The sequence below is a fragment of the Sciurus vulgaris genome (genome assembly GCF_902686455.1).
Source record: "Sciurus vulgaris genome assembly, chromosome: 8".
In the NCBI taxonomy this organism is placed as follows: Eukaryota; Metazoa; Chordata; class Mammalia; order Rodentia; family Sciuridae; genus Sciurus; species Sciurus vulgaris.
The window spans coordinates 13,953,274-13,977,269 of NC_136468.1; the positions used below are offsets into that span (position 1 = coordinate 13,953,274).

General features: G+C 39.9%; 2 protein-coding genes across 4 annotated transcripts; one reads left to right on the forward strand and one right to left on the reverse strand.

Annotated features, from left to right (window-relative positions):
* The first annotated feature begins 252 nt into the window (after positions 1-252).
* CLEC5A (C-type lectin domain containing 5A) lies at positions 253-9,159 on the forward strand. Of its 3 annotated transcripts, XM_079150688.1 has the most exons (7): positions 256-429; positions 889-987; positions 1,761-1,820; positions 3,436-3,495; positions 3,856-3,992; positions 5,489-5,595; positions 6,972-9,158. In XM_079150688.1, exons 2-7 carry the CDS (start codon positions 909-911, stop codon positions 7,084-7,086), a joined length of 558 nt encoding a protein of 185 aa, XP_079006814.1. In that variant the 5' UTR covers positions 256-429; positions 889-908; the 3' UTR covers positions 7,087-9,158. The 3 variants fall into 3 exon arrangements, with proteins under 3 accessions (XP_079006815.1, XP_079006816.1, XP_079006814.1); XM_079150689.1 differs by lacking the exon at positions 3,436-3,495 and having other exon boundaries at positions 253-429; positions 6,972-9,159; XM_079150690.1 differs by lacking the exon at positions 1,761-1,820 and having other exon boundaries at positions 253-429; positions 6,972-9,159.
* Positions 9,160-21,022: 11,863 nt separating this feature from the next.
* On the reverse strand, positions 21,023-23,287 carry OR9A4 (olfactory receptor family 9 subfamily A member 4). Its single transcript, XM_079152533.1, has 2 exons — positions 22,998-23,287; positions 21,023-22,719 (listed from the first exon to the last, which is right to left on the reverse strand). Exon 2 carries the CDS (start codon positions 22,103-22,105, stop codon positions 21,161-21,163), a length of 945 nt encoding a protein of 314 aa, XP_079008659.1. The 5' UTR covers positions 22,106-22,719; positions 22,998-23,287; the 3' UTR covers positions 21,023-21,160.
* Positions 23,288-23,996: the final 709 nt, after the last annotated feature.

Below are 23,996 nucleotides of genomic sequence, written 5' to 3' on the forward strand. Positions count from 1 at the left end.
CAGAAATGTTGCAAGGCAAGTACAAGTAATTTCTAAATATACTTTACCCAGATTCCCTATTTGCTGTATTTTCTTCACACTGTACTGAAAAAGAATTCAGACTTAGAGGAAAGGCGATTTATTTGCTTTCCAAATTCTCCTAGAAATATCCCTCTGTATGACCACTCCCCTGGCAGAAATCTTCCTCTTGCCTAACTAGAAGCTACCTTCCCCTCTTTGCCCCGCCTGCTCCCTTTACCAAGAACACTGAACAGGAAGAAGAGTTTGCTCAGGGATGCTGCCAGGAAGAGAGAGACCGTAAAGAAGGACGTTGCCTGAGCAGAAGGAATGTATTCTTAAAAGACAGGGTTCCTTCCCACTGCAGCAAGAATTACGCTACCAGGAAGATCCTTACCTGGAAGTCAGGCCAGCCTTCCAGGGAGAGAGCAGGTAAGTTTTTCTGTCCCCTCTGTGTAGACTGTTGGCTCTTCCCCTATGCCAAAACCTCAGAGAAGCCTGTTCTGTAATCTATCCCTGACATATTGAAGACTGAGGTTTCTACAACTGAAATCAGTTTGGCCAAGGCTACAAAATAAGATCCTTGGAAGCAAGGATCATTTCAAGACCAAGAATTCTTGAAATACAGGAGATTTACTTATTAGACACAGTTGAGGAGGCACAAATAGGGACAAGGCTAAAGCCCAAAGCTAAGAGATGAGTGAAGGAGAGGCAGTATACCAAAGTCAAAGGCCCCCAACCAGCACAAGGCACAATCTGTGTTCTGAGTATATCCAGGTCTCCTTCTACTGTCTATGCCATGCCTATCTTCCACGCCTCCCTCAGCTGGGCTCAGCCCTTCAGAACAACAGCCTGTCCCCAGATTCTGATGGTGTTCTCTGATTTCCACAGGCTCCTGAAACCCCTTCATCATGAACTGGCACATGATAATCTCTGCGCTTATTGTAGTGGTGCTTAAATCTGTCGGAATGACCTTATTTCTGCTGTATTGTGAGTATTTGAGCAAGCTCTTACCCACGACCTTCCTATTGTTTTGCTCTTTGACTCTTCTTTTAGAGTGCAGGGTTGAGTGTAAAAGTTAAATGCCCAAACGTTTCCACCTGAGGGCAACTAACCCAGCCTGAAAACAAATGGAAATTCCCCTCTTACTCTCCAGCTCACACAACGGGTAAGGTTCCTGGGTCTGCCTTGGAGATAAAGAAGTGACCTACATAAAACTTTCATTACTAGAGTATTACCTGGGTAATCTGAGCTGAAGTACTTAGCAGGGCTTGTTATTGTTGCTAAAATCTGAAAATACAGTTTCAGTTCAATGCAATGGTAAGGCTATGTTAACTGGGGTAGAAATTTCTCTCTGTATACATATACATATATAGATATCCAAATGAATTAATTAGTAAAAAAAATCCCTCATATCACAATGTTTTACTGCAATTCAACAAGTAGAATCTTCTCCAGTCCCTGTCACCAGTGGGGAAAACAAATGAGGAAGGAAATGTGAGTAGGTCCTTGCAGTTGGGTAAGAGGTGTTTTCCTCCTGACCCAATCTGAAGGTGTAATTCCTATCACTTAAGAGAGAAGAACAGAAATATGAGTACGAGTCAGTGAAGACATTTCAAAAGCACATGCACATCTCCATTGACCTGAGTCAGTTTGGTACTCCCCATTAATGGTCATGGTGTCCTAGCCTGCCCTTGGGCTTGTTTGTTGCATTCATTGTGTATCCACATTTGGTCTGAGCCAATAGCTGATTTTCTTTGCAGTCCCACAGATTCTTAGCACAAGTAATGATGGCTTCAACTCCACGAGCAGCTACGGAACAGGTAATGTGCACAGTAGTAAACTCTACCATCCAGCCTCTGTGTGCTGAATTCTTAGAGATTTCCTCAAGGTCTCCTTTCCCAGAAATTCTGTTGCACAAGTGGTCCACAAAGGCCTTTTAACTAATACTCTTCCTTTTATAGATGAAATAAACAAAACCAGACTCAGTAAAAAAAAAAAAAAAAATTTCTTGTGGTGCTAAGGATTGAACCTAGGGCTTCATGCATGCAAAGCACCTACTGTACTGCTAAGCTGTATCCCCAGTCCTTGACAGAAATTATGATTCTCAGTTTTCTTCCTGAGCATGGAATCACTGTAATATAATGTGAATGTGCTTCATCGACTCTGAAATGGTGCACATCTATGAGAAATGTTTATTAAAAAACCATGTGCCCCTCAAAATTTTCATATTAAGTAACTTTTTGTGCCAAATATTATGCTAGACCAAAAATAGTAGAATAATAAATACAGGAGATACTAACAGGTCATCATCTACAAGCAAAGACACAATGCCAGAAGTAACACGGGATAAGTAAGTAAGACAAAGTTCTTCCCATTAAAGCCACCTCCTCTTGAAGCCGTTCCCAAAGCTTCCCTCTGCTTCCTCTTAAGATACCTGTTACCACTGACATCTTTAGGAGAAAGATCATTTCTCATTTGTCTTTGTATAACCTGAGGCACCCAATGAAGAAAATACTCAAGAAGAATGTATTGGGTTCCTTCAGTTATAATCCCAAAGTAGTTTCTGATGAAATCCAGACTACTAGATATTACAAAGAGTCTATAGAACAGGGAACTAATAAAAAGTGACTACTGATGTCTGCTTTATGAATATAATCTTAAGTAAACAATTTGCTATCTGGGTAAACTAAAGTAGTCTTTATCCATAATGGATCATTGAGAATAGGTTTGACCAGCCTCCAATCCGTTGTAGTTACTTGCTAAGACAGCCAGTATTCCCAGGGAAAAACTGAGACCTCTGGGAAGCCCATCAATTCCCATAGTTGTATTTAATACGTACTAATAATGGACCCTTCTCTGCTTATAGGAAATCTTTGGAATGTCTCCCTGCTTCTTTCTTGTCTACTAACACCCCCTTGGTCCCTAAACTTGTTTCTATGAGTCACTATCCTTAAAGCTGAGGATGTGTTGAGAGAAGCATCCAAGAGTTGCCCAGGATTAAGAATTTTGGTAGAGAGTTTCAGACACCATGTGCAGTCAGAAGTAGAAGTGCTCCAAACAGCTTTTGAGGGATGACATTGTCAAAGCAATAAATAAGCGAAGAGTGAGAGTTTCCCTGGAATACTAAATTCCTCCACTACTCTTCAACTTCCTGTTCTCCCTCTGCCCCCAGCATTTCACACCTAGTGCTACACCCAACAAAGGGAAGCCAGGCATGAAATAGGACCTGGGTATTGAGCATAACAAATAGTGGTTCTAGTTAGATAGAAGGTTCAAAGAGAAAAGGTATCTGAAACATCCTCAGAGTGACCAAGAACCCCTTGTCATCTCCAAAGTTCATAGACAAAGAGTCATAGGGACTCAACAGCTCATACTCTGATGATTGTGTGTCATATTCACCACACAGTAACCTTTGGGTTTTCTTCTCCATTTCAGTCCCACGGTCTTTTGGGAATAGTAACAATGGCTTAATTCCCACAAGCAGATATGGAACAGGTAAAGCTCATGGTTTGAACCTCCTCACCACCCACCAGGTTTTTATGTACTGTATTCTTACACACTTTTCTCATTGCCTCCTTTCTTAATAGAGCACTTTTGTTTAATGGGGCCATAAAGACCTTCTAATTCATTCCCTTAGAGTTCTCCATAGGGACAGAGACAAGACTGGATAGAATTTCTTCCTGGACTGAGAACATTTTTGTATCAATATATTTATTATTTAAAAAAAAAACATTATTCATGACTGTCCCATTAATTTACAACTCAATTCCTGGGTTCACACTCCAGTCCACTAATCTCATTCATTCTCTCTTTCTCTCTCTCTCTCTTTCCCCTGCTCCCCCCACATCTCTTCAGTCTGCCCCAAAGACTGGGATTTTCATCAAAGAAGATGTTTCTTCTTGTCCACCTCTGAACTGTCTTGGAACAAGAGCAGGGATGACTGTGTAACAAAAGGATCCACTTTGGCGATTGTCAACACACCAGAGAAACTGGTGAGAGGGCTGGGGAATGGTGCGGTGGAGCAGAGGGTGGATGATTGGTGAGGAATGGAAAGGTGGCTGGATGAGAGGTTCAAGCTCTGAACCTAGGGTTGGGAGACTTCCCAGTAGCTATGGGGCAAGTTCTTCAGCTTCATCTGAGCTAGAAACTCAGACTGTTTCTTTCTAATAAGACACAAGAGTAGGCTGCTATCCTAGGGATGGGCCAAGGCACTTAAAGTGCAGGGAATGACCAAAGAGCTAATGCATATACAAAGTTATATTTAAATTACAGAATATTTCAGATACGACATATTAATATATCATCCCAGTTTACACAGTGAAAAAGGGAGATATGAATTAACATTAGTAATATGAAAAACAAAGAATCAGATCATAGGGTTTGCATTATTATTGTGAGAATCAAAATAACAATATGCAAATTGTTTTGTTTTATTATCTCCTTTTACCTCAAATAATCCTGAGGATGTACTATTATCCATATTTTATAAATGAGGAAATTAAGGTACAGAAAAGTAACATGACCAAGGTCATACACCTAAATGACAGAACATGGAATTGAACTCAGATCCCTCTGACTTTAGACCATACTATAATTTAGTTTATCATTGCTTTCCCTTCAGATCTAAGCATTTACTGGGTGTTAGGCACTGTGCTATAAATACTATTTTTGTTTCCTCTCCCCTTTACCTCTCCACCCCTCCTCTGAAAAGTTCTCCTGTGGTTGAGAAGAATTTGTAAGAGGGCCTTTTGATTTTGGACGAGGATCAGAATGCTGTAGATTCTCCAGGGCTAAGTACCCAGTGGGAAGGAAAGACACCTTCAGGTAGAAAATTAGGAGCAAGGCAGAGGGGAGAAAAGAGGAATGAAAGGAAGATGAGAAAAGAGAGGAATGAGACAGAAGCTGATGGCTCTTTCCCTTTACTTGCCCCAGTTCCATCCTTGGCATTGTCCACTGCTTACACTCCACACTAACCCCAGAAAATGTTCATCACCCAAGTGGTTTGCTGGCGACCCTCAAGTCAACATATTTCATGATCATCTGATTCAGCTTCATTTGGAATATAGAATTTCTGGCCATGAAAACAATCCTATGCAGGGGGCATGCCAACTTAGAAAAATGTGTATGAAATTAGCTGTTTTTGACTGTACAGGTCACCCTTCACCATTCCCTCAATGTGACTCTAGAAGTAATATCAACATCACCTGGTCATTTGCTAGAACTATAAATTCTGCATCCTCTACACCAGTCCTTCTGAACCAGAAGCCCAGCAATCTGCGTGTTTATAAGTTCCCTAGGTGATCTTGATGCCTACAAAGCTTGAAAACTTCTTCTCTAGGATTATGGCAAGTGCCAGTAAAACCCAGTCTCCTATCCCTAACAGCTTTCCTAGTTCCCTGAATCAGACACAATCATGTGTCTGATTTCCTTGAGGAAGCAGCAATAAAGAACTTGCTGTTGAACTGTTTATTTACTTTTTAACTTCCAGGAGTATCTCCAGCACATAGCAGATGTTGAGAAGTACTTTATTGGCTTAACATACCACTCTGTGGAGAAAAAATGGCGCTGGATCAACAACTCTGTGTTCAGTGGCAAGTATGTGACCATCCTGCATTGTTCTGGGGATCTTAGTTTGCCTCAAAAGACCACACCTGAGATTCATCCTGGACTAGTTCAAAGACTGATACTCAACTCTTTGTTCTAGTTTTCTCCTTTCCTCCAACCCATCTAATCCCAGAAACACATTTCCTATAAATTTTTCATTATGGGAAAATATCAAGTATTTTGCATAATAAAAATAGAAGAAATGAGAGAAGAGTATTCATATAGCAAATAATTTTGTTCATAGTAAAAGCCAAACAAATCCACATACATAGAAATATTTTTTGCTGTAGCTCATTGATCTCTGATCGCATATGTTCTTGCTAAGTGCTTGCAAGTTTCCCTAGATGTAGATCCTTTACCTATATAAAGGTGGTTATAAGCAACTTCTCTATCCCTTGAAGCTGTGATCCTTTAACTCCCAAGAGCTATCTCCAATGAATCATTCCATGGGGATAAACTTTGGTAGAGAACATCATATTCTCAGGGCTCATATGAAAATGCTGAGTCAGATCGTGAACAAGCCTGCAGCTGGATTTCCCTAAGAGGAGAGAAAATTAATATTCATTCAGTATCTTCTAAATATCCGACTCTACGCTAAGCACTTAATATATGTTATTTCCTAAAGTATTTACCAAGATGCCATAGAAAAAGCTCAACAGACAGAAGATAAGAAAGGCTTAGAAATGTGTTGAGTGTCACATAGCCACTTGGTGGGACGGCCACAGTTTGATCGCTTGAGCTCAAAACTCATCTGCCTTTTCTATGAAACCAGCCTCCTTGCAGTTAGACTGGGAGGTCTAAATGACAGAAAAATTGGTGGAAGAAAGGCCAACAGACACCACCACCAAGATTCTCCAAAAGCCAGCTGGAGTCTTGGAATGGATGAGAAATTTCTTTCCTCCTTTTTTCCATATTGCTGCAAACAATCATATAATACTAAAATATTATTTCTGGGGCTGGGAATGTGGCTCAGTGGTGGAATGGTTGCCTGGCATGCCTGAGGCCCTGGGTTCAATTCCCTAGTATCCTCCTTCCACACACAAATGCTCTTTAAAACATTATTTCTTTGATAAAAGAGACAGCCAATGAGATGCTTCTGACCAAAGACACCAGTGAGTTAGTCCAAGACTCTGGGAATCTATGAACACACAGAAAAGAGGAATTGAAAGGAAAAGGTGGGTGTAGAGCTGGATTTGGGGAAGCGAGGCTTAGAAGAGGTGGTCTGAGTTGAAATGGAAGGCCCAGTGCAGAGGAGGAGTGTATGTGGAACTAACTGGTCAGCCCATCAAACTTCTATGAGACTCTGAAATCTGTAAAAGGCAAAATTGAAATAACAAGCCTTGATCACACCTTCTTTTCTCCTTCAGTATCACCCATCAGAGTCAGAACTTCAACTGTGCCACCATAGGCCTAACAAAGACTTTTGATGCTGCATTATGTGACATCAGCTACCGCTGGATCTGTGAGAAGAATCCGGAATGATTGCAGTTCTCTGTGACGTGAACAAATAGAAAACAAAAGAGAATGGTTACAATCAGGATTGGTCTGGGAAATGCAGAACATCGAATCACTGTGTCAGTCTTGGACAGGTTATTGGCAGAGCTCCAGGGCTAATGCACCCTCCCCTTTCATACATACACTAGCATACACACGACCAGGAAAACTCCCGTGTCTGAGCCATTCCCACAAACCACATTTCCTGTGAGATTGGAACCTGCAACACTTTTCGCTTCCCACAGGACATCTAGTTAATGGTTCTTTTATCCATCTGTCCACCAGTAAAATCCTTGTCTGTTTGAGATAATGAACTTCTATGTTCTGTATTCTGAGGGACTGAATGCTGGCCATCTCCAGAAGACAGGGTCAGCTTTATGGAGATAACACAGCTGGTATGGAAATGAGGTTTGTTTTTTACAGAACTAAGCACTTCTGACTGACCCACAAGGTTTAGCCTGTCGACAATTTGTTTTATACTCAGTGGTTATGACATACTACCAAGGAAGACCCACAGACTAAGCAGGTATTAGCATCATTTAGAGGACTGAATGGGTGGAAGAAGGTTGAACTCAGCTTCTATGATGTCACTTGAGCCCCCAAGATCATGGCATAGTCTTCCATTCCATTCTTGAGAAACCTGATAACCAGGTATAGCCTACTGACACAAAGAAACCTTGCACCGGTTGACCTATTGATCCACCACTCATCCAGCTGGCCAAAGAGTACAAAAAGAGAAGGGCCATGCAGGAAACATTGGGTGAAGGCAAGGGGAAGGTGGAGAGAAGAAGGGCATACCGGGGATAAACAGAAATCACATGAAAAGAGAAATGGCATTCATTTGGCCATACAAAAAACAGCAAGAAAAAATTAGAAAAGTCTTGGCTTCTCTATGTATTCATAAGAAAATATCAGCTACATACACATCTCCAGACATGAAAAGAAAAAGAGATTCATCTGTTGTTTCAATTATAAGAGTTAAACCAGGGGGATGACTATATAAAATTAATGGAAATTATTACCATTCACATCTAAGAACAACATATCACAATAAGTACTATGTATATGATTACCCAAAATAAATCATTGTAAAATTTATCTTTTATTACAACAGTAAGTTCTGTTTCTATATTCCTGGGTTTTATAATTGTTGGTTCATTAGCATAGTCATTTAAAATTTTCATAAATGAGATAATACACTAGTTGTGAGAAGTTGCTTGAAGGAGGTTACCAGAAATAATCTGAGTTTGGAATGGAGTAGATATGGAAATTATATTGGTATCCTGTGGAAATACAAGTTCTCTGGTGGTTTTAACAAACAAGTGCCACAGGAGAGGAGCAAGGAGAGACTGAGTCTACAGCCAAGAAAAGAATCAACTGAATTTCTAAGCAGAGGTAAGTCCCAGAACTCAGACAACGGAAGGAAATCTCAATCCTTCTATTTTGAGAAAAGAGAACTGTAATTGCCACACTTCTGTTTTATGACACAGTAATTGCAGACTTCAAAGATCAGGAAATGTAGACATCTATTAATTTCCCTAGTAAAAGCCCAGTCTCCCCAAAGATAAGAAGATACTTCTTTGCAAGTTCTGATAAAGTCCACTGAGGTGGGATAGGGAGTAAGACTAAAAAGTATGCAGGGGACACATGGACATTAATTTAAGTTCATTTTTGGAGAGGGGTCTCAGGATCCTCAGGAGAGTAGATAAATGTAACTTTTATTAGGCAGCAGTGGTAGGGTCTTTAAAAAATGATTATGTAGTTAATCATTGGGTTAGAGTTTTGATTTTGCTTCTAATGTGCTGTGTGAATCTGTATATATCTCTTAATTTCCTAACCTATAAAATGGGGCCATGATACTCATTTCACAAAATTCTTGTACATAAGAAATAAGCTCCCCTCTATATATCTTAAAAGCAATAAACATTAGGAGAAGCACTTTGTGCAGGACTCAAAGTTGAGATCTTTATTCAAAAAGTAGCTTTTTGATTTGCTAGAAGCTGATGTAGGAAAGCCAATTGATTTCTCAGAACTTGTGTATTCATTTATAGTATGGATATAAAATCTGCCCAAGTCAGAGAAGGGTACCTCAAGAATTCTGTGGTTGGCCATTTGCCTGCCTCTCATCTGTCCATCACCTGCCTTAAACCTATTCATCACCCAACCCACGAGGTTCACCTCCCAATCGTCTGACAACAGTCAGCAAACTGATCGCTGACTGCCAGTGGAGCACCAGCTGCCTGCTGTTGCCTGGAAGTTCACTGTGACAGTACCTGCAGGTTTGATTACATGTGGCTGCTGCCATTTTGAGACAACAGCCAGGCCCCGTAGGACCCCTGGCCGGACTGACTGAGCCCCGTCTCCAGGATCCCTCATCCCGACTGATTACTCCCTGCCTCTGGGGCCCTCACATCGACTGACTGCTCCCTGCCACCAGGACCCCCAGACCAACTGACTGCACCCTATCACCGGGACCTCAGACCGACTGATTGCACCCAGCCTCCAGGAACCCACAACCACACCAAACACACCTGACCTCCAGGACCCCTGCCTGACCAACTACATCCCGTTCCAGGACCTCCTGCTGAGGATGGCCACACCCTGAGCAGTACCTCCACATTTGCCAACACATTTGGGAGCCAAAGCGGCCATCTTGGGTAATCCTGGAAGCCATAGCTCTGATCTTTAGGTGGGGGAAATCCCATCCTGAAACGCCTGCTGGAGGCTGGAAGCTCATTGCCGCGTACCTCTCATGCATCAGGCTACTGAAGACTGGGAGGTTTCATTACTATATGACTGTTATACTGTAGCTTTTCTTTTTTCTTTTTATTGAAAAAATTTAAGTTTGTATTCCTTTACTTTTCTTGCTCTCTTTTCCTTTACTTTTCTTGCTCTCTTTTCCTTTTGTTTACCTGTTCCCTCAGAGTCTCTTTCTCCCTTTTTTGCATGCTAACATCCAATTTCTTTCGATGACACTCTCACCATTTCTATTATCTGGAACTTCTGTATATTCTTTTCTTATCCCATTAACAGCCACATTCTACATCCATCTGCATCCTCTTTGTCCTCCATTTAAAACTGCAGACCTTATTGCAATTCTGTCTCTTTTACTGAAGATAATATTTGAACTCATTCTTTTTATTATCACAATATTGTTAATGTCCTCACAGGGGCTATTTGGTCTAGGATTGCATAGTGTCTGAATTGGGCACTGCTAATATTGATCTCCCCTTAAAGAAAGGGTTTTGGAAACCTATATGGCCACTATAAGCCTATAGGGGGAAATCTGCAATATCCCAGATCTGCAGCGCTAGAGGGGAAGATACATGAGCAACATGAAAAAACAAGGGAAGGAAATGATCCAAACAAATCTAGATTCTATGGTAATAGAATCCAATGACAGTATGTTAGAAGAAATGTCAGAAAAGGACTTCAGATTATGCATGATTAAGATGATTCGCGAAGCAAAGGATGAGATAAGAGAGCAAATGCAGGCAACGAAAGATAATACCAATAAGCTGAAAGAGCACCTACAGGAAGCAAAAGATCATTTTAACAAAGAGATAGAGATTCTCAAAAAAAAAAAAAAAAACCAAATGGAAATCCTTGAAATGAAGGAGACAATAAACCAAATAAAAAACTCAATGGAAAGCATCACCAACAGACTAGACCACTTGGAGGACAGAACCTCAGACAATGAAGACAAAATATTTAATCTTGAAAATAAAGTTGCCCAAACAGAGAAGATGGTGAGAAATCATGAACAGAATCTCCAAGAACTATGGGACATCATGAAAAGACCAAATTTAAGAATTATTGGGATTGAGGAAGGCACAGAGATACAAACCAAAGGAATGAACAGCCTATTCAATGAAATAATATCAGAAAATTTCCCAAATCTAAAGAATGAAATGGAAAATCAAATACAAGAGGCTTACAGAACACCAAATGCACAAAATCACAACAGATCCACACCAAGGCACATTATAATGAAAATGCCTAACATTCAAAATAAAGATAGGATTTTGAAGGCCATGAGAGAAAAGCATCAGATTATATATAGGGGGAGACCAATACGGATAGCAGCTGACTTCTCAACCCAGACTTTAAAAGCTAGAAGGGCCTGGACCAACATATTTCAAGCTCTGAAAAAACATGGTTGCCAACCAAGAATCCTATACCCAGCAAAACTAACCTTCAGATTTGAAGATGAAATAAAATCCTTCCATGATAAACAAAAGTTAAAAGAATTTACAAATAGAAAGCCTGCACTACAGAATGTTCTCAACAAAATATTCCATGAGGAGGAAATGAAAAACAACAATGTAGGTCAGAAAAGGGAGGTAGTACCTTAGAGAAAACCACTCAAAGGAGAAACCAAGCCAACTTAAAAACCAAAAATAAGCCAAATGACTGAGAATACAAATCATTTCTCAATAATAACCCTGAATGTTAATGTCCTAAACTCATCAATCAAAAGACATAGACTGGCAGAATGGATTAAAAAGAAAGACCCAACAATATGCTGCCTGCAAGAGACTCATCTCATAGAAAAAGACATCCACAGACTAAACGTGAAAGGATGGGAAAAAAAACCTACCATGCACATGGACCCAGTAAGAAAGCGGGGGTTTCCATCCTTATATCAGATAAAGTGGACTTCAAGCCAAAGTTAGTCAGAAGGGATAAAGAAGGACATTTCATACTGCTTAAGGGAACCATGAATCAGGACGACATAATGATAGTAAATATTTATGCCCCAAACAATGGTGCATCCCTGTCCATCAAACAAATCTTTCTCAATTTCAGGAATCACATAGACCACAACACAATAATTCTGGGTGACTTTAACGCACCGCTGTCACCACTAGATAGATCTTCCAAACAAAATCTAACCAAAGAAACCATAGAACTCAATAACACAATCAATAACCTAGACTTAATAGACTTTATATAGAATATTCCATCCATCAACGAGCAGATACACTTTCTTCTCAGCAGCACATGGAACCTTCTCGAAAATAGACCATATGTTATGCCACAAAGCAGCCCTTAGGAAATGCAAAAAAAATAGAGATACTGTCTTGTGCTCTATCAGATCATAATGGACTGAGAGTAGAAATCAATGACAAAGTAAAAAAAGGAAATTACTCCAACACTTGGAGACTAAATAATATGCTATTGAATGAAACATGGATAACAAAAACATCAGGGAGGAGATTAAAAAATTCTTAGAGGTCAATGAGAATGATGATACAATATATCAAAATCTCTGGGACACTATGAAAGCGGTACTAAGAGGAAAATTCATTGCATGGAGCGCATTCCAGAAAAGAATGAAAAGTCAACAATTAAATGACCTAACATTACAGCTCAAAGCCCTAGAAAAAGAAGAACAGAATAACAGCAAAAGTAGTAGAAGACAGGAAATCATTAAAATCAAAGCTGAAATCAATGAAATTGAAACAAAAGAAACCATTCAAAAAATTGACATAACAAAAAGTTGATTCTTTGAGAAAGTAAACAAAATAGATAAAACCTTAGCCACACTAACAAAGAGAAGGAGAGAGAAGACTCAAATTACTAAAATACATGATGCAAAAGGAAATATCACAACAGACACCACTAAGATACAGAACATAATGAGAAGCTACTTTGAAAATCTGTATTCCAACAAAATAGAAAGTACCGAAGACATTGACAAATTTCTAGAGACACATGCTCCTCCCAAACTGAACCAGGAGGACATACACGATTTAAACAGATCAATGTCAAGCAATGAAATAAAAGAAGCCATTAAAAACCTACCATCCAAGAAAAGCCCAGGACCAGACGGATTCTCAGCCGAGTTCTACAAGACCAAAGAAGAACTCATTCCAATACTTCTCAAGGTATTCCAGGAAATAGAAAAGGAGGGTACCCTACCGAACTCATTCTATGAAGCTAATATCACCCTCATACCCAATCCAGGAAAAGACACATCAAGGAAAGAAAATTTTAGACCAATATCCTTGATGAATATAGATGCAAAGATCCTTAACAAAATATTGGCAAACCGTATCCAAAAACATATTAAGAAAATCGTGCACCACGATCAAGTGGGGTTCATTCCTGGAATGCAAGAATGGTTTAACATCCGTAAGTCAATCAACATAATCCATCATGTCAATAGACTTAAAGATAAGAATTATATGGTTATTTCAATTGACGCAGAAAAAGTATTCAAAAAAAACAACACACCTTCATTCTCAAAACACTAGAAAAATAGCGATAGTAGGAACATACCTGAACATTGTAAAGGCTATTTATGCTAAGCCTATGGCCAACATCATTCTTAATGGAGAAAAACTGAAACCATTCCCTTTAAAAATGGGAACAAGACAGGGATATCCTCTTTCACCACTTCTATTCAACATTGTCCTCGAAACTCTTGCCAGAGCAATTAGGCAGACTAAAGAAATTAAAGGGATACGAATAGGAAAAGAGGAACTTAAGCTGTCACTATTTGTGGATGACATGATTCTATATTTAGAGGATCCAAAAACCTCCTCCAGAAAACTTCTAGACCTCATCAATGAATTCGGCAAAATAGCAGGCTATAAAATCAACACGCATAAATCTACAGCATTTTTATATGCAAGCGATGAAACAGCTGAAAGGGAAATGAGGAAAACAACTCCATTTGCAATAGCCTCAAAAAAAATAAAATACTTGGGTATCAATCGAACCAAAGAGGTAAAAGATCTCTACAATGAAAACTACAAAACACTGAAGAAAGAAATTAAGGAAGACCTTAGAAGATGGGAAGATCTCCCATGTTCTTGGATAGGCAGAATTAATATTGTCAAAATGGCCATACTACCAAAAATGCTATACAGATTCAATGCAATTCCAATTAAAATCCCAATGATGTACCTCACAGAAATAGAGCAAGCAATTATGAAATTCATCTGGAAGAATAAGAAACCCAGAATAGCTAAAGCAATCCTTAGCAGGAAGAATGAAACAGGGGGTATCACAATACCAGAACTTCAACTATACTACAAAGCAATAGTAACAAAAACAGCATGGTATTGGCACCAAAATAGACAGGTAGATCAATGGTACAGAATAGAGGACACGGACACAAACCCAAATAAATACAATTTTCTAATACTAGACAAAGGTGCCAAAAATATGCAATGGAGAAAAGATAGCCTCTTCAACAAACGGTGCTGGGAAAACTGGAAATCCATATGCAACAGAATGAAACTAAACCCCTATCTCTCACCCTGCACAAAACTCAACTCACAATGGATCAAGGACCTTGAAATCAGACCAGAGACCCTGCATCTTATAAAAGAAAAAGTAGGTCCAAATCTTTACCTTGTTGGCTTAGGATCAGACTTCCTTAACAGGACTCCCATAGCACAAGAAATAAAAGCAAGAATCAATAACTGGGATACATTCAAACTAAATAGCTTTCTCTCAGCAAAAGAAACTATCAGTAATGTGAAGAGAGAGCCTACAGAGTGGGAGAATATCTTTGCCTCTCATTCTTCAGATACAGCACTAATTTCCAGAATATATAAAGAACTTAAAAAACTCTACACCAAGAATACAAATAATCCAATCAACAAATGGGCTAAGGAAATGAACAGACACTTCACAGAAGATCTACAAGCAATCAACAGATATATGAAAAAATGTTCAACATCTCTAGTAATAAGAGAAATGCAAATCAAAACTACACTAAGATTCCATCTCACCCCAATTAGAATGGCGATTATCAAGAACACAAGCAACAATAGGTGTTGGAGAGGATGTGGAGAAAATGGTACACTCATACACTGCTGGTGGGGATGCAAATTAGTGCAGCCACTCTGGAAAGCAGTGTGGAGATTCCTTAGAAAACTTGGAATGGACCTACCATTTGACCCAGCTATCCCACTCCTCGGCCTATACCCAAAGGACTTAAAATCAGCACACTACAGAGATACAGCCACATCAATGTTCATAGCTGCTCAATTCACAATATCCAGACTATGGAACCAACCTAGATGCCCTTCAATTGATGAATGGATAAAGAAACTGTGGTATATATATACAATGGAATATTACTTAGCTATAAAGAATAATAAAATTATGGCATTTGCAGGCAAATGGATGAAATTGGAGAATATCATGCTAAGTGAGATAAGCTAATCTCAAAAAACCAAAGGACGAATGATCTCGCTGATAAGCGGATGATGACACATAATGAGGGGTGGGAGGGGTGCAAGAATGGAGGAAGGAGGGACTGTGTAGAGGGAAAAGGGGGGGCGAGGGGGGGAAGGAAAAAAATAACATAATGAATCAAACATCATTACCCTATGTAAATGTATGATTATGCAAATGGTATGCTGTTACTCCATGTATCCCATTTGTTTACAATAAAAATAAATTTTAAAAAGTTTTAAATATAAAAAAAGAAAGAAAAAAAAAAAGAATTCTGTGGTCAATCCACGTAGAGATCAAAGCCATTCTTTTCATTGCTACAAATGTGGGCCTAGGTGTAGTCAGTCACTTCCCACCCAACCCTTAGACTCGTCATTGAACCTGTATGAGGTCATCTGCGCCACCAGCTGAGCTTAGCCTAGATTGACTGAAACACTAATTCATGAAATAAAAGTTTAGAATGAATCAGACATTATTACCCCACATACATATATAACTGTACGAATGGTGGGATTCTACATTGTGTTCCATTCTCCTGTCGTGTATAACTAATGAAAACAAAAAATATCCATATAATTTGAAAAAACTATTTCTTTATGCCACTGGAGTTTTGTGTTTGTCTCTTACACATCAAAAGTTTTCCAACTCACTATTTAAAAAAGTACAAGTTTTTAAAAAAGACTGACTAGGCTGAACATGACTACATTCCAGTTACTTCTTTTCATTTTCATTTTCCCTTACATTCTCCTTTGTTGGCTCCATTCCAGCATCTTTTCCTATATCTTCCTTAGGATCTCTCCACTTATTACTCACTATGCTTGGAATGTTCTTTAACAGATTTCTAAGTATCTCACTACTTTGCGCCTCTCAACCTTTCCTGGATAGCCTTACTTAAAATTTCAACACTCCCCCTAACAGATATTTTCTTTCATTCCTATTTCTCTTTCCTTTTAGCACTTTCCTACCATCTAACATACTACATCTAGTTTTAATAACTTTATTAAGATATAGCTCATGTACCATACAATGCAGTTATTTGCAATGCATAATTCAGTGTTTTTCAATATATTCACAGTTATATGTGCAACCATCACCTCAAAAGAAAGCCTGTACCATTGTCTATCACTGCCCTATCCTTGTATTCAACAACCCTGCGCAACCAACTGGCTAACTTTCTGTCTCCATAGATGTTCCCATTCTGGATTTCATATGAAGAGAGTCACATAATACGTAGTCTTTTTTGACTGCCTTCTTCCACTTAGAATAAGGTTTTCAAGGTTCATCAATATCATAGCACGTATTGGGGTTAGAGTTTGGGTCTTAAGTGTCCCCCAAAGGTCCATGTGTTAAAGGGCTGGTCCCCGTGATGGTGGTATTGGGAGAGGGAAGAGCCTATAAGAGGCAGCACCTAGTGGGAAGTCATTAGGTCACTGGGGTAATGACCTTGATTGTGATTGTGGTACCCTAACCCTTCTTCTTCCTCTCTTGCTCTCTAGCCATGAGGTGAGTGGTTTTTCTCCACCATATGCTTCCATCATGATGTGCTGCCACACCAAAGGCCAAAAGCAATGGGTTCAACTGATGATAGGGGGGTGCTGAAACCTCCAAAACTATGACCCAAAATAAAACCTTTTTGTTTAGAAGTTGATTCTCTCAGATATGTATTATAATGGCAAAAAGCTAACTAGCATAACTAGTAACCCTTCTTGTGGCTGATTAATTCTCTATTGTGTGTGCTGATGGGCATTTGGGTGGCTTCCATCTTTTGACTATTACAAATAATGCCACTATAAGCATTTATGAACAAGTTTTTAAGTATATATTTTTGATTCTCTTGGAAATAAACCTAGGAGTAGAATCTCTGGGTCATATGGTACTTCTATGATAAATTATTGGAGGAACTGACAGTTTGGGAAATGCAACTGCACCAATATACCTTCCCATCAGTAGCGCATGTGTTTTGCAATTTTTTCCCACATCTCTGCCAACACTTGCCATGATTTAACTTTTTGATTCTGGCTATCCTGCTGTGTATCAACTGGTATCTTATCAAGATTTTGATTTGCATGTTCCTTAATGATTAATTTTGTCATTAATGAATTTGTTGCTGATTTGTATATATTCCTTGGAGAAATATCTATTCAGATACTTTGCTCATTTAAAAATTACATGGTCTTTTATTATAATTGAATTGTAAGAATGAATTAAATACTCTGGATAAACTCTCTTATTGATACAGGGTTCTCATCCTGTCAGTTGCCTTTTCACTTTTGACGTTTTCCTTAATATACAAACATTTCTAATTTTAATGAAGTCCAATTTATTTATTTTTATTTTGCTCCCTATGCTTATGGAATAATAGTCATGAAATCATTGTCAAGTTCAATGTCATGAAATTTTCCACTTTTGCTTTCTTCGAGAGTAGTATAGTTTTGTCTCATATCTAGGTCTTTAAGTCATTTTGAAATAATTTTTGCTTAGTAAGATTTGAAAAATATCCTTTTTCATATAGATACCCTGTTTCACCAGGTGCCGAGTTTTTAAACACATGATTTAAAGTACTGTTGTACTGAATTTTTTCCATTCTTTAATTCATTATGGAAGCACAGCAGTCTTGGCTTCATGACAAGTTCTGCCCAGTGAAATCTGACAACAGCTGATTACACTCTTCTCCTACTGCCTTGAAACCAGTCCATACCCTGTTAGAGGTTGCCCCGTTAGCCTGGGCTATACTAAAGACTACAAGGAGCAGAGGGGCAACTGACCCTGTAGAAAAATAATGGGAACAAAAATAAACATTTGTTGTCACAAACCACAAAGATGCTAAGGTTGGTCGTTACTGTAACATAACTAGCCTATCCTGACTAATACAAGAATGAATAACAAGTAATTCAGACAAAGATATGCAATTAGCATTTCATGAGTTAGTAGTATAGGTTGTTTAGGATAGCAGTTAAGGGATGAACTCTAGAGACCTCTGTACTAACAATGCAATCTTGAGTAAGTCGGTTACCATCTATATTCACAGATACTAGGGTAGTAATAGAAATAACCTATATAGATTTTTTCCTTTTTTATTAAAATATTTTTTTATTTTTACAGATACATTTTGATTCATTGTACACAAATGGGGTACAACTTTTCATTTCTGTGGTTGTACACAATGTATTTTCACGCCATTCATGTATATACGGATGTTTTATGGCTGAAATGATCTCTTCTTTGTTTACAAATAAAAAGTTAAGTACCATACTTAAACATTATTTTTTAAGTTAGGTTCCCAGCAGGCCAAGAACTTAAGAGTCATCACTGCATTAGTAAATACATTGCATGAGAGCGGGTATGAGTGACAAAGGATGCGAAGCTGAGAAGCCTATAAAACCAATAAAAGTTTGCATTGTAAACTTGATGTTACTAAGTGAAACTTACTACTTGATCTTTGGGTCTACCTACTCTAAGATATGTATAAATTGTATCTCATGACTGTTCTGCTAAAGGGAAAAATTATTTACTGTCTTCTACTTTCAAGAATTTACCCAATGGTTAGTAACTCCCCAGAATTTCTGGGTTGTTCAAGCATGGGCTTGGATGTCAAGTGGGTCCTTTTTGATGAAGTCAAAAGGGGAGGCCTAGGGCCAGATGTTAGAGGTGCTTCTGGGAATAATATGAAATATCATTTGCTAATATCATTCTAGTTTTGTACTATACTAAACAAGTATTTACTTAGTAAATTTAGGGAATTATGGAGAAGTAAGAAACTATTGCCCTGAAAGCTGAAGGTAAGAGAGTCAAGATACTGGTTCCTAGTACACAAATAAAGTAGGTACTGTATGTCAGAACAGACTTCCTACTTCTCCTCTTCCAAGAGTGATATTTTCTCCATATCAGACATTGTAACTTAGGTAATAAGGTTATGTTAGTACATAGTCCCATATACACACACTTCCATTTCTTAATATTCTTCTTTTGGGGGAGGATGGGTATCCGGGATTGAATTCAGGGGCACTCAACCACTGAACCACATCCCCAGCTCTATTTTGTATTTTATTTAGAGACAGGGTCTTACTGAAGTGTTTAGTGCCTCACTTTTGCTGAGGTTGTCTTTGAACTCTATCCTCCTGCCTCAGCCTCCCAAGCCACTGGGATTACAGGTGTGCACCACTGTGCCTAAATTAATATTCCTCTTGAGCTCCCAGTTTCTATGTTAAACGCTGAAGAGATTTCCCAACACGTTTGGATTTCACATTAGCCTCCACTTAACCAAATATTTCCCCAGTTGGAGAAATATATGTGTATAATCAAATAAGTCTTTATGGGTCTTTAAAGCAAGTGGGAAATTGAATGAATTCATCTTTTAAGATGTGTAAGAGATGCAATTCTTTATTTCATATAGGAAATACATACATATAGTTACAAAAATAAGAATATTAAAAGGCATACAATGAAAACCTCACTGCTGCCCCCACCCCGCCCACTCCCACTACCACAATCCCATGGCAATCAATTATTACTTTCTTAACCTACCTTCCGCAAGCAAACACGGCATCTATGAATATGCAACTCATTTCTACCCCTAACATAAAAGTTTGAATATTAAATTCAATGTACTCGTTCTTCTCACTTAACAGTATAACCTGGAGATCATTTCTAGTCACTGCAGAAAAAATACTCATTCCTGTTACAGCTGCTTACAATTTCAACATATGAATAAAATACTTTTTAAACAGTCACATATTGACATTTCACTCAGTATCAATATGTGGCCGTTAGTAGATGCTGTACTGGATGAAACTGTGTCTGTGTCATAAGAAATGGAAGCACTGACTGGGAACACCATGAACTGAACCGGGGGAAGGGTGAGACTGGGTCATGCTGGAAAGAGCAGCACTGGAAAGCTGGACCATGGCACAGAGGCCTGGGGCTTGTGAGGAGGGAAGGAAAAGAAGAGCCCAGGAACCCCTTGCAGAGTTGGAGCCACCAAAAGAACAACACAAAGAGAAATCAGGAAAGAGAGTGGGCAGGAGGGAACAAGCAAATGGGAAGGGAGCAAAGAAGTGTCGTGGACTTTCCGGAGACGGAAGACTGGGAAACAGGGAGAGGGACCAGAGGCTGCCTCTTCCTCTGCCCTCACACTGCCCTATTCAGCCTGGGGACACAGCAAGCCCAGCTCTCCCTTCAGCTCCCAGAATACAACTCCATCGCCCACAGGCTTTGTGGCAGCAGCATGACTCTGGGGTTAGAAGACAAAGGACTACCTCCCGACCTAGCTCCTCCTCCAAAAGTCTGAGAAAGCCCACGCCCTAGAGGTGTGTAGATACTCAAAAACGACCACCTCTGGTATTGTAAAAATGTCCAGAATTGTGGAATGGCTTTACTCTCTTAACCCTACCAGCCAAGGAAACGAGTAGTACTACAGGTAGAGGGCGTTTAGAACAAAATCAAGAGAGCATGCTTGAGCAGAAAAGGCATAAGAAGCTTTACACGGTCCACCCGAAGCAAAGAACGATTTCAGGAAGCGGATTCAGGAATGTGGGATCAAGGAGTCATTCAATTCTGCAGTCAGAGAATACTGTTCCTTATCTTTCCTGTTTAGAAATCACACATATTAGTTTTATATTAAAATATTTAATGTTTCATGTTAAATGTAACTTGGAGAAAGTATATATGTGTATATATATATCAAAAATAATAAATTTCAAATGACAACTAACCATGTTAAAAAGTCATAACTTAGAAGTCTTATATTAAACACGGATTATTTAATAATGATAATGATCATGATGCAGTTCAAAGATAAGTAAATCCCTCCTACATTGTGCTAGAGTCCACAGTAAGTGTTCGCCATGTGAAATGCCCCAGGGTAAGGCTAGTGCCCGAATAGTTGACAACAATGTTTCACTCCGTCCCGAAGGGACTGTTTAACTTTGTCGTTGCGGAGGGTGAAGATGAAAGGGTTCAGGAAAGGGGTCACCACGGACACCATCAGGGAAACCACCCTGTTGTACTCGGCCGCCTGCGTTTGCTTGGGTTTCACGTAGAGGAACAGGCAGCTGCCGTAGCCAATCACAACACAGGTGAAGTGGGAGGCGCAGGTGGAGAAGGCTTTCCTCCGACCAGAGGCCGAGGGGATCTTGAGGATGGTGGAGATGATGTAGGTGTAAGAGACAATTGTAGGAATCAAAGAACCAAAAAGAACAAAAATGGCCATTAAGAAGAGGACAAACTCTGTGAACGCAGTATCATCGCAGGACAGTTTGAGCAATTGCCCTCGATCACAGAAGAAATTGTTCACCACATTTGATTTGCAGTAGGTAACCTGAAATGTGGCATAAACTGGCCAAATTTGAAAAAGGAACCCAAACACCCACGACACAATGACCACAGAGCTGCAGGTGCGGCTGCTCATGATGATGTTGTACCTCAAAGGGTTACACACAGCCACGTAACGGTCCACAGCCATGGCTCCGAGCAGAGCAAACTCCGTGGTCCCCACCGCAAGGTACAGGAAGAGCTGGACAACACAGCCCGTCAGAGATATTGTCTGCATCCCAGGGAGCAGCAGTCCCCAAAGCATCACAGGTACAACTATGGTTGTGACCAGGATCTCCAGGACAGAGAGGTGGACGAGGAAGAAGTACATGGGGGACTGGAGACGTCTGTCGACACAGACAATCGTGATGATGACCATGTTTCCCATTAGCGTCACTAAGTAGAAGAAGCAGAAGATAGCAAAAAGGATATGGTGTAGGTCTTCAGAGCCAGGGAAGCCAAGTAGATAAAACATCGTGGCACTAGAATTATTCCCCAACATTTAGTTCTGAGTCCTGGTTCCTCATGTAATCTAGAGCAAGACAGAGAGAACGCTGCTTCTCATCTCAGTCCCACAGAGCAACTTGTAAAATTCCACACCAACTCTTCTGTGACCACCTATTTTCTCCAGAATTCTTGGAAAACTGAAGAGTATGAGAAAACATAAACAAGGGCCCCAAGCTCCTTAGCGTTCTGGGCTCCTTCCCTCACCTCATTCAGGCCTTCCCACAAATGCTTCCTCTTCATAGCCCATCCCCCCTCATCCTCTCCACAACATAGCTCACCCTCACTCTCTGACCTCTATTACATGGTATTTTTCTTACCTCTGGATCTCATCAATATCTCAAATCATATACTTGTTTATTAATTTATATTCAAAATCCCAAATTTAATTAAAATACCTCACAGATTCTTCTCTATCTCATTCACTTTGTCTTTCCTGTATCACCAATGTCAAGAAGCACTCTATAAATATTTTAAATGAATACATCAATGAAAAATTTAGATTAAAAAATCAGCGTGAACAGAGATTACTCAGCCTGACAGGCTTTCTTCCGTTCACTCCTCTCAAAAGTGCTGTCCCATCAACCTGCAGTCTCTGTTGCTGAAGATCCCCTACAAAATGGCAAACAGACACCGGAACAACAGGCAGAAGTGAGAGGCAGGAAAACAGGTAAAGGCAGAGCACTGCGCCTGCCACACGAGGCAGAGAGTGGGCCGATCTGTCCTCTGCTGCGGAGGAGCTGGCATAGAGCTCACCCTGTATGCAGCTTCCCTCAACCTCTCTACAGGTTGCAAGTGCCTCATTCCAGAAGGCCGTCAAGCCCAGTCCTCACAGTGTGATGTTCTCCAACTCTCTTCTTCACAGGGAGGAACCCCTGAAAGACACTCACCTCCAGAGAAGGGGGATCTCCCTTAGGTTGTCTCTTGCCTGGCTAGCACAGAGCTGTGGTCAGGAGACAGGGAAGCTGCTGCTGTCTCCATTCATAGTGGAGAACACTGCCCACGCTCAGAGTTTTGGACAAAGTCCAGAAATTCTAGTGCTGGGGGAAGCTCAGTCTTCTCTCTCTCTCTCTCTCTTATTCTCTGCTTCCTTCTTCCTCCCCTTTATCTGTCTCCAAGGATAGTTATTCACTGAGGAACAATTTGTGCAAGTTCAGAGACACACTAGGGATGTAGTGAAGGAAAAGATGAACAAAACTTTCCCCCTTCCCTCCTGAGGCTAATCAAGTCTAAGAACACTGAAAAGTTGCTTAATCAGCAAACTAGATTTCCCATGTCAGGAACTTCTCAATACCCAGGCTTTGCCTTCCTTTCAGGCTCTAAGCCACCACCAAACAACCCTGCTGGAGTGCTAACCATCCAATCTGCCTCCCCTGATTCAATCCTACATAACCTATGCTACCCAAGCTGATGTACCCTACTTGGGACTTCAAGACAAATATCAAAAATGTAGACGCTGGGCTGGGGAGGTAGCTCAGCTGGTAGAGTGCTTGCCTCGCAAGCACAAGGCCCTGAGTTCGATCCCCAGTACTGCAAAAAAAAAAAAAAAAAAAAAAATGTAGACACTACCAGATGAATAGGTCTCAAAACTTCTCTGCATCTCCAAGCTTTTATAAAATCTATCTTCTCACGTGATATCTGCACTCTTCTTATCAGATGTCCTCAGTCTATAGTTGCATGACTCACAGTGCAAGAAAAATGAGAGGAGATTTGCCACTACTCCAGCTTCACATAGCCCATTCCAACTGCAGCTGCTCAGCCATAAGTTTTCCTTGTAAGTCTTCAAGCGCTCCACCTCTCTAAGATGATTGAATCCAAGGGTTTAAAACGAAGAACCAATATTGGGAGTGACACAAAATACATGAAAGTGAGAATGATCGGGATGCTGA